An 11,505-nucleotide genomic window follows, 5' to 3' on the forward strand; every position below is an offset into this window, starting at 1 on the left:
ACCTTCCTGCAAAGCCTGCCTGAAGTAGTGTCTCTCCCATGGGAGACAGGATGCTGTAACCAGTACCCCTGTCTCTGGGTAAAAAAGCCTGGGTTTCAGCTTTATAATTTATTTGCTGTGTGATCTGAGGTAAATTAACTTCTCTAATTCTTAATTTTTCTCATTTGTAAGATAGGGTAATGTTAGTAACTATCTCATAGGATTGGCGAGTGGATGCATTGTGGTAGGCGTGTCAGCATCCAGTACACTGCGTGACAAAGAGTATCTCCTCACCAATGCTGACAGAGTGACCAAAGAATGAAGATCTACAATCACCTCCTCGGAATCTCTGTGACACCAGCAGTCTGTAAACCCCAGCAGCTCTTACCATGCACTGTTATTTATATCTTATGTATACTGTTAAAAACTAATAAATTAAACATCTGATACCTCTTCACATACCAATAACACATACTGAGGACCGGTGTTACCAACTCACATTCAAGGGCACGTGCAATCACATAGTCAACGATCACTGAGTCTTTGCCCCACAGGACTCATCCCCCAAACTGTAGCTAAACTATAAGTTCATCTATAGTGAAGGACAGAAAACTTTGTCATTCAGGTGTTCTTGAATGTTAATTATCTCTCTCTACCGCAAACATTTTCTTGGAAGTAGTGCTCTGAGGGTAAGGTAAGCAATGTAGGATACGCTACAAATGATTTGCTTCCCAAAAGAGTTAAAAATAATTGTGCAGGGCTTCCCTGGTGGCGCAGTGGTTAAGAGTCCGCCTGCCGATGCAGGGGACACGGGTTTGTGCCCCGGTCCGGGAAGATCCCACATGCCGCGGAGCGGCTGGGCCCGTGAGCCATGGCCGCTGAGCCTGCGCGTCTGGAGCCTGTGCTCCGCAACAGGGAGGCCACAACAGTGAGAGGCCCGCGTACCGCAAAAAAAAAAAATTGTGCAACAAGATACTTGGCTGTGACCTCCCAACTTTTTGACAAATAAAACATGCGATTATTTCAGAACTCTCCTCTGGAGAAAATGAAGAAGTCATATAACATAGGTATCTGCTAACATTCCTTTGGGAGATCAGCTATTAACCAGTACTCTATTATTTTTAAAAAATATATATTTCTATATCATACTTATTTTATTGAAATTCACCATTTCTGTAAGAAAAGGATCATATTACAATCTATTGATATATTAAGTCTTACACTGTTTATAGCTTTAAAGAAACCAACTGGTGTCAGGATATAATTCCGATTAAGCTACATTTCTTATAATCTGTATTCAGATAAGAAAAGGGATCAAATCAAGTGTTCAAACAAATAAGAACATAGGAAAGGCTGGTGACACTAGAGAGTCATCTCCAAAGGTTTCTAAAAATCATCTCCAAAACTTCCCTCCTTCTACAGCTGCCATGGGAACACAGAGCTCCAATCTAGATTGTATACTTAATAGAAACAAAAAATTTTGATCAGATATTGTGTCCATTATCCAGATGGATTTATCCTGGTCATGCTCATTCTTACATAATTAGTTAATGAAATATTAATGTACAAGACTGAACCTGCCTTCAAAAGAAAATCTTATAAATAAATAAATTAAAACACAAATGAATGGAGACTGGATATTATATATAAAATAAACACAGAAGATTTTGCAGAAGGGGCAGGAAGAAGGCAGGCTGGCTGGGTACCATGTGACTCAGGCAGTGGTTTTGCTAGTTTTTCTTGTGTTTCATATATGCCAAAGTGGGAGCTGGAAAGGTTGGAAACCCAGGAATATCAACAGAAGGAGACCAAAAAAAAAAAAAAAAACAGGTTCAAGCAAAGCCTGCTCTCTCCGGCCACAGGACTAGAAAGAGGGCAACCTTGCAAGACAGAAAACTTTTAGACAACAAACATCCTTCCCCAGCCAAACAACACAGAAAACAAAACAAAACCCAAAAACCGGTGTCTCACGCTCACCCCCATCAAGAAAAATTAAATAGAGAGCCTGGGCGTCCAGCCTCCCTCCACTGTTAAGGGGCACCCCTTCCCTCTGGGGGGAAGCAGGGGGACTGAATAGGCAACAGCGCTTCCGTACCACTGGCAGTGGGGACAGAGGCCACGTGGAGACCCGGATGTCCACCCTCAGGAGCAGGACCAATGCATCCTTCCCCCTCCAAGCCAGGGGGTGTCAGAGAATCTTTCACTCCTGCTGGAACTCCTCCCCACCCCTCTCGGTGTCACTAAAGACCACACGGGAACAGCAACAAGGGGCCCCTCCCTCCCTCCCCTAGGCTCCTGGGGGAGCCTGGACTCTCCCTGCCCCCAGAAGCATCCAGGCAGGCAGCATCCCCTCCCTCTGCTGGCCTGCTGTCAGAGGTGGCCACCCTATGACAATAGCATTTAAAGGTGTGACATGGTCATACTCTGATCTTGAATGAACCACTCTGACAGGGTGTGTGTGTTGGGGTGGGGAGGAGAGAGAGGGAAGATGGTGAGCACTGGTAAGAGAGACAGAAGAGAAAAACCAACAGTGTGTAGTGCTTGTAAACCAAGGGAGAAGCCAAGAAATTGGGAGAAGAACAATAGTGGAAAGTGCAGCCAAGCGCCCTGATGAGAGGTCAGACACATTTTCCTGGATTTGGCAATTAGATGATTCTCACTGGAGCCTCTGGTTGCAAGACAATGATGAGGACTGCAGCGAGACGGAGGACCTGTGGAAGGTAAACTGAGAAAGTGAGCAGCTGTATGGACTCATAGCATCAGAAACTTGAAGGAAACAAAGGAGAAAAATTGTCAAGAGAGGTTATTTTTATTACTTTCAGCAAGTGAAACAAGTATTCTATTTTTTTAAGTGATTCCAATTGAATCATGTTTATAGGCTGCTCCAAGGAAAGCTGGGGAGGAAGACGTTGGAACTACTGAAGAAAGGATACAGTAATAGGCCAGACCTGGAGGGGATGATGGGTGCTGGGATTAAGGATGCTGTGAACAAGTCAGCCTTGAACAAAAAAATTAATTTCACCTTCTGGGAATGAAAGGAGTATGGAATTTTTTAAGTGGTAGGGGGCTGAAGAACTTCGGAAGACAGATCCACTTGATGAAAAGGAGGATGCAACCAGCTGCTCAGAGTGTCGGACATGTGGCCTGATGAGGAGGCCAAGCAGGTGCAGAATGAGCCTCGAGAGACCCAGGTCCTGAGCTAACCAGGCTAAAGTCAGACACAGGCAAGCGACCACTGACGGAGGGAACACGATATTTTAAAATCTCTCATTGGAATCATCTTTTATAAGATAATTTATTTCATAATTTGGTGTATGAGTTCAAATTTCACTCAGCAGTGATTCAGAGAGTTAAGTCAGTGCTCATTTTATTACAAAATCAAGCTTCAAGTTGAGGTCAAGTCCACAATGCCATTAAAATATTAAGGAAAACCTTAAAAGCATCATCTTATATTTGTAGAATTTCTGCTTATGTTTTTCTTTTAGTTGTACAAATATTCCTATTTTAAAATATAGCTTACATAGTCACAAACAGCATTTTTTAACTTTAAAAGAACCCTGGCTGGTGGATATTCATTTTGCTGTTTTACAGGTGAAGAAACTGAGAATCAGAAAGGAAATAAATGAAATATCCTTTATTTCACAGTTGGCAGGGGTGTCAACACTCCATCCCAAGTGTTTTGTTTGCTAAAGCAGAATTTCTCCACTATATGATAAATGTGTTTTAACTGCAGATCAAAGATACCTTTAACTTAGCTTTTTTTTGCCAATTTTTATTTTTATTTAAGAAACATAAATAAGATTATCCCAAATTTATTGGGAGAGAAAAGAGATTACATCAATCAAAGGAAAAGTTACATGAATACTATTTTTTATCAGAAGTTGGTTTTAGAAATTATACAAATACCTTTCCTTAAGAACTCACCATGTTTTATGGAAAATATTTCAAGGAACACATCTGAGTTTAAAAATGATCCTTACTGAAAATCTCAATGTAGTTAAATCACTACAAGTCAGCATTTGTGATAAATTATTAATCCATGTTCCTCTCATTCACCACACCTGCAAACAGGCCAATCCTAGATGGAATGGCAAGCTTTTCACCAATATTTTAAAAAAGCACCCGGAGTTTTTTAAAAATCACTTGAACTGTTGGGATATTTGGCAATATTTGACTTCATCATATGATGAGTCAACCAAAACAATGATGAATCTACCAATATTTGTGAAGAATTCAGGTTAGGAAATCTTGCCAGCCAGAGAGCCCAAAACACTCTCAACTGGACAAGAATTTATTAATCCTCCTAAAGGTATGGAATTGCCATAATTGAATCTATAAATTTGAGCAGATCTATGTCTGTCAGCAGACAAGCATGCTTTACTGCAAACAAGAATATTTCCATGCATATACATTTTTAGCTCCCAAGCCTTGAGAATGGTTCAGTAAACATAAATCTGTCCCCAGTGCCCAAAATAGTGTTTATGCTTCAAATTGCATTATAATGCAATAAATGTATTATTAATCATTAAACTAAGAAGGAATGAAAAAAAGTTTCCAAAATATTCAGCCACTGATTTTGGTATTCTGAATACACAAACACCACTCCTTTGCATCAGCAGTAGTCCCAGACTTCATTGGAATTACAAAGAAATCTAGTCCAACTCCTCAATTTGAGAGACTGGCCCAGGGAAGGGAAATTTACCAAGATTCAGTTTAGGCAAAAGTGGAATTAAAATCCAGGTATCTGGATTCACAGTTTAGTGCACTTCCCAGCAGTATCACAGATATAAATAACCTCGTCTAATTTCATCTGGCAAGCAAATTCAGAGGCTGAGTGGAACTTCAAGAATCATGCTGAATTTGCTGTTTTATCATACTCCAAAGCACCTTCCATACAAATAGGTAATTAAACAATATTATCATCACAGAAGAAAATTCTTTTAACTGCTTAAACATACTACAGTCTTCAAACCATATTATTCAAGATTTTTCTAAGTAACAACACAATACATAAAATGTTTGGGCTCTTCCTTTAACTTTCTCAGAATCATTCCTACTGAAAGTACACAGCAGGAACAAGTGAAATAACACACTACAACAAAAATAACAGAATAACCAACAAACTAACACTTTTAACCCTATGGCCTTCAATTCTAAGTGAAATAGTCACAATTGAGCACTGATTTGCATCTACCACCAATCAAAAAAGCAAAATAAATCACTGTGAAAGCTCATTGGTTTACATCACTGTTCTTGTATGTATTAGATTCCAGAAAATCATTTCGAAGAACTGAATCATCTGGATCATTTTTATTACTCACTCAGTCTTGAGATGGTCTGCACAGTGCTGGCTGAAATGTACTTCACTGAGCACCTTCTTTCCAAATGAACATCTGTGTCAGGTTTATTTATAGCCGCTGCCTTCAATCAGTACATTTCCAGGGGTGAGAAATAAAATTATCTCAACAACACTCTCCTACAGAGATCCGAAACAAGACTTAAGAATCTAGGCAGATGGCCTTTGAAAAGATAATGAAAGATCTATAATGTAAAATGTATGTTAAGGTTTATTAGAGATTCAAAAGGACACTCTTCAATAAGCACACATAAAGAGCCTCAGGTACAATTAGAGAATTTAAGTCTTGTGTCTCTTTTGGCCTATCTCTTTATATACTCAAGATTATTATCATCACCTCCTCCAACCTCTTTTCCTCATTATGTTTCCTCTGAAATTTGGACACCTCTCTCTGTTTCTTACTTAGATGTTTTCCTCAATATTTAGGAGTGTTTTCCTCCTAATTCTTTACAAAAGCAGAACATGCTTCCCCCTACTGGGAAAAAATTAAATTACAAAGTACATAGGAACATGTTCCTAAGTATCAAGAAACGAAGTTCCTGAGAAAAATAAAATGTTAAGGAACCAGGTGCACAGCCTTCTCTGACTGTTTTACCAGCTGCAGAAATACTTGCACTCTCTATTTAGGGCTCCTCACACGCATTGCTGTAGCTTGGCAGTTTTCAGTACACTAACTCTCATTAACAACGGATGAATTAATCAAGTCTGCTGTCCCCAAAAGCAGTCCAATTAGCGGGTTTGAGAAAATGATCAATTTGTAACTTTTTTTTCCATTTTAAAGCATTATCAGCTAAATGAAGACACTTCTGGAAAATATATTGAAGTAAATGATTTAAGAAGACTTTTCACCGCATTTTTAATCATTTTGAACAATCTTAATCATTTACCCATTAATTTACAATATTCCTATTATTTTTATGTAGTTATCTTTATTTTTTAAGAGAGTAGAGGGAGAGTTTAATTTTTCTAATTGACTTTCATTTTCAACTTTAGGTTCTATTTTTTTTTTTCATTCAGTAACCAAGAAAGTAGTAAGCATGATTGCATTTTCTGTCCTAAATCCTCCATAAAACCAACTTGTTCCTTGAAAAATAGTTTAGTTATTTCACACATTCAATATTTCGATTATAAAGCTTTTCTTAATTACTTAGTATACAAAAGAGAAAAACACCTGACACTTTATTGTTTTAAATAATAATCCATCAATAAAACATTTAAATAAACCTAATGACTATTTGACTCATACATGGAGGATTAGAATTTTTCCTTCTATGTACAACTAAATCTCGAAAAAGAAAACATTTCCTTTAATGCTTAAGGGCTGAGGAAGAGAAAGTTGTTACTTTTAGTTTTACTATAGGTAAGTTCATAAGAACCTAAGCTACAAAACTGCATTGTAGTCAATTGATGATGAAGCAGTTTATTATTAATGAGGCATTCATCAAGAAAAAAAAATCTGGAGTTGTTTTTAAAAAGACAGGTGTAGACTGCTACAGATATCTTGAGTACCTTTAGCAGTTAGACGGCATTATTTCAAGATAAATGAAGTAATTTGGTTAATACTTCTGTCATACAAAACTTAATGTTCGTGTGTGTGTGTGTGTGTGTGTGTGTGTGTGTGTGTGTTTAAACGACCTTTCAAAAGAGCGCAAAAGACGACATTTCTGTTCCTCTGGGAATGAAATCTCTTTTAACATTACATGTACACAAAAGAAAATGCACACTTGGTAAAACAGCTGATCAATTGTGGAGCGTTCCCAGGGATCAGCATCTCCCAGAGCACGCAATCATCACACTTCAAATAAACTGATAAGCACTTTAGCCTCTTCCACGTTCACAAACATCGAAGAACACGCAGAATTTAATCTAGGTTAATTCTAAGACTTTCCATAGGAAAGACTGTAATTAGACTAAAGAACATCAAAATCGCTTCCCAAGCAGAAGAAAGAAAAAAAGAAAGAACGAAAAAAAAAGAAAGAAAGAAAGAAAGAAAGAAAGAAAGAAAGAAAAAGAAAGAAAGAAAGAAAAATGCTGATTTGTAGCTAAGAAGCTCTTAAAACACTACACTGATCACCATTCACTTGAAATTGATTTCCCTTCCCTCTGCGGAGTGAAAATATCCCCGTGGACCGCGTAGCTCTTCATGTCTCTCCACCAAAGATCCTAACAGGGCACGTCTCCACCGCCACAGAGCTCGCAGCTCTGGGCTCCCCAAATTCAGCTGCGATGGGAGGGAGGGAGCGAGTATCCGCCGCCCGAGGACCTGCTCTGTCCGCAGCTCTGGGTCGAGCACCTTAGGGGACAGTCTCCGCGAAGGAGATGGGCGTCCTCCACCAACTCCGCTCCCCGAACCCCGCCGCGGTGACAAGGGCCAGCTGTCTGTGTCCACCTGGGGAGCAAGTCCTACCTTCGGCTAGCAGGCGCGAGGCGTGCACAAAAGATGGATCCAGGCTATCTTTTTCTGCCATCAGCTCAGGCAAGTATTTCTCCTCTTTCATAGCGCGGACTTCGGACCGACCCCGGCCAGGCGCAGGGCTACGCGCGCTCGGACCTAGGTCGCCGGCAGCCCTGCTCGCTCGCCTCCCGCCTCCCGCCTCCCGCCTCCCGCCTCCCGCCTCCCGCCTCCCGCCTCCCGCCTCCCGCCTCCCGCCTCCCGCCTCCCGCCTCCCGCCTCCCGCCTCCCGCCTCCCGCCTCCCGCCTCCCTCCGCCGCGGCTCGGGGTCTGGCGCCCTCTCAAGTCCCGCGCCGCGCCCGCCCCCGCCGTCGGGCTCCGCGGCCCCGAGCCTCCCGACCCGTCCTGCCTCAGTCCCTCGCTCGCGCCCAGCCCAGCTCGTACCAGCAGCCTGAACTGGAGAGGCGGGCACAGGGCGCGTCCCGCCTCCGCCCGACGCTGATTGGCGAGGGTGCCGCGAGAGGCGGGGCCCCGCGAGGCCGCGGGCCCTCACTGGACCTCGCCGCAAGTCGGGTCGCCTGAGTGGCAGGAGGCAGCAGGAGAGGGGAGGGCAGCGCGGAAGGTGCAAGCGCTTTCTTCCCGCAGCCAGAGCGCTCCCTGGTTATTAGGCATGCCCAGTTGTGTGGAGCCCTCCTTGTCTTCTGCTGTGGTGCCGAGAGAGAGCGGGAAAAACATCGGTTGCACAGAGAAGCTAGGGTCCAAGATGGGAGGGCAGATGGGGATAAGGAGGGCGCGGGGACGGGATGGGAGAGCACTCGGGAAAGCCTCGGGAAGGTAGATGGGAGTTTACCTGCGTCGCTAAGGCACAGGTGTCTCCTCTCCGTCCTGCAGCTCAGACGCACTCCAGTGTGCAGGAATCAGCTGTGCACCCTGCCTAGAAATATAATGAAAACTGCATGCGATCGGCGGCTGGTGTTTCCAATGAGCCTGACCTACATCGCAGGGACGCAGTAGAATGTTCATTGATAAACAAATAAAGCGGCTCCCGGGCTATATTGTTGCACAGCAACACGCCTCCCCTGTACAATCATTGGGGTATTGACATAGTTCTGGTTGTCCTCCATCCATGCCTCCTCCCCCAATCCCTATCTATGGCAGGGATTCTGGGAGGGGGCTGAATTTTAAAACTAAAAAGCAACATAATCAATAAGTTTGTGAAGGAATTAGGAAAACGTGGAAGAAGGAAGAGACTAGGAAACAGGTAACTGCGGCTGCTCCAATTTTCCCTTTTCTCCTTTATTTAGTATTTTTAAAACATCTCTATTGGAGTATAATTGCTTTACAATGGTGTGTTAGTTTCTGCTTTATAACAAAGTGAATCAGTTATACATATACATATGTTCCCATATCTCTTCGCTCTTGCGTCTCCCTCCCTCCCATCCTCCCTGTCCCACCCCTCTAGGTGGTCACAAACCACCTAGCTGATCTCCCTGTGCTATGCGGCTGCTTCCCACTAGCTATCTATCTTACTTTTGGTATTGTATATATATGTCCATTCCACTCTCTCACTTTGTCACAGCTTACCCTTCCCCCTCCCCATATCTTCAAGTCCATGCTCTAGTATAGTAGGTCTGTGTCTTTATTCCTGTCTTACCCCTAGGTTCTTCATGACCTTCTTTTTTTTCCCCCTTAGATTCCATATATATGTGTTAGCGTACGGTATTTGTTTTTCTCTTTCTGACTTACTTCAGTCTGTATGACAGACTCCAAGTCCATCCACCTCACTACAAATAACTCAATTTCGTTTGTTTTTATGGCTGAGTAATATTCCATTGTATATATGTGCCACATCTTCTTTATCCATTCAACTATTGATGGACACTTAGGTTGCTTCCATGTCCTGGCTATTGTACATACAGCTGCAATGAACATTTTGGTACATGACTCTTTTTGAATTATGGTTTTCTCAGGGTATATGCCCAGTAGTGGGATTGCTGGGTTGTACGGTAGTTCTATTTTTAGTTTTTTAAGGAACCTCCATACTGTTCTCCATAGTGGCTTTACCAATTTACATTCCTACCAACAGTGCAAGAGGGTTCCCTTTTCTCCACACCCTCTCCAGCATTTATTGTTTCTAGATTTTTTGATGATGGCGATTCTGACTGGTGGGAGATGATAGCTCATTGCAGTTTTGATTTGCATTTCTCTAATGATTAATGATGTTCAGCATTCTTTCATGTGTTTGTTGGCAATCTGTATATCTTCTTTGGAGAAATGTCTATTTAGGTCTTCTGCCCACATTTGGATTGGGTTGTTTGTTTTTTTGTTATTGAGCTGCATGAGCTGCTTGTAAATTTTGGAGATTAATCCTCTGTCAGTTGCTTCATTTGCAAATATTTTCTCCCATTCTGAGGGTTGTCTTCTGGTCTTGTTTATGGTTTCCTTTGCTGTGGAAAAGCTTTTAAGTTTCATTAGGTCCCATTTGTTTATTTTTGTTTATTTTGTTTATTTTGTTTGGCGGGCCTCTCACTGCTGTGGCCTCTTCCGTTGCGGAGCACAGGCTCCGGACGCGTAGGCTCAGTGGCCATGGTTCACGAGCCCAGCCGCTCCGCAGCATGTGGGATCTACCCGGACTGGGGCACAAACCCATGTCCCCTGCATCGGCAGGCAGACTCCCAACCACTGAGCCACCAGGGAAGTCCCGTTTTTTTATTTTTCTTTTGTGAAGCACAGGCTCTAGGTGCACGGGCTTCAGTAGTTGTGGTGCATGGGCTCAGTAGTTGTGGTACACGACCTTAGTTGCTCCACAGCATGTGGGATCTTCCCGGACCAGGAATTGGACCCGTGTCCCCTTCATTGACAGGCAGATTCTTAGCCACTGTGCCTCCAGGGGTGGGTCAAAAGGATCTTGCTGTGATTTATGTCATAGAGTGTTCTGTCTAAGTTTTCCTCTAAGAGTTTGATGGTGTCTGCCCTTACATTTAGGTCTTTAATACATTTTGGGCTTATTTTTGTGTATGGTGTGAAGGAGTGTTCTAATTTCATACTTTTACATGTACCTGTCCAGTTTCCCCAGCACCACTTATTGAAGAGGCTGTCTTTTCTCCACTGTATATTCTTGCTTTCTTTATCAAAGATAAGGTGACCATATGTGCATGGGTTTATCATTGGGCTTTCTATCCTGTTCCATTGATCTATATTTCTGTTTTTGTGCCAGTAACATACTGTCTTGATTACTGTAACTTTGTAATATAGTCTGAAGTCAGGGAGCCTGATTCCTCCAGCTCCATTTTTCGTTCTCAAGATTGCTTTGGCTATTCGGGGTCTTTTGTGTTTCCATACAAATCGTGAAATGTTTTGTTCTAGTTGTGTGAAAAATGCCATTGGTAGTTTGATAGGGATTGCATTGTATATGTAGATTGCTTTGGGTAGTAGAGTCATTTTCACAATGTTGATTCTTCCATTCCAAGAACATAGTATATCTCTCCATCTATTTGCATCATCTTTAATTTCTTTCATCAGTGTCTTACAATTTTCTGTATGCAGGTCTTTTGTCTCCTTAGGTAGGTTTATTCCTAGATATTTTATTCTTTTTGTTGCAATGGTAAATGGGAGTGTTTTCCTAATGTCACTTTCAGATTTTTCATCATTAGTGTATAAGAATGCCAGAGATTTTTGTGCATTAATTTTGTATCCTGCTACGTTACCAAATTAATTGATTAGCTCTAGTAGTTTTCTGGTAGCATCTTTAGGATTCTCTATGTATAGTGTCATGTCA

General features: G+C 42.0%; 1 protein-coding gene across 1 annotated transcript in view; it reads right to left on the reverse strand.

Moving 5' to 3' along the window:
* The window catches only part of KHDRBS2 (KH RNA binding domain containing, signal transduction associated 2), a gene marked incomplete at both ends in the record, with an annotated part of 653,704 nt that extends 645,871 nt beyond the window's left edge, over positions 1–7,833 (reverse strand). Inside the window, one exon of the mRNA XM_079713609.1 lies at positions 7,743–7,833. Within this exon, the coding sequence (XP_079569735.1) occupies positions 7,743–7,833 (91 nt within the window). The remainder of the gene's footprint in view (positions 1–7,742) is intronic.
* Positions 7,834–11,505: the final 3,672 nt, after the last annotated feature.

This window comes from Hyperoodon ampullatus, assembly GCF_949752795.1.
Source record: "Hyperoodon ampullatus genome assembly, chromosome: 10".
Lineage (NCBI taxonomy): Eukaryota > Metazoa > Chordata > Mammalia > Artiodactyla > Ziphiidae > Hyperoodon > Hyperoodon ampullatus.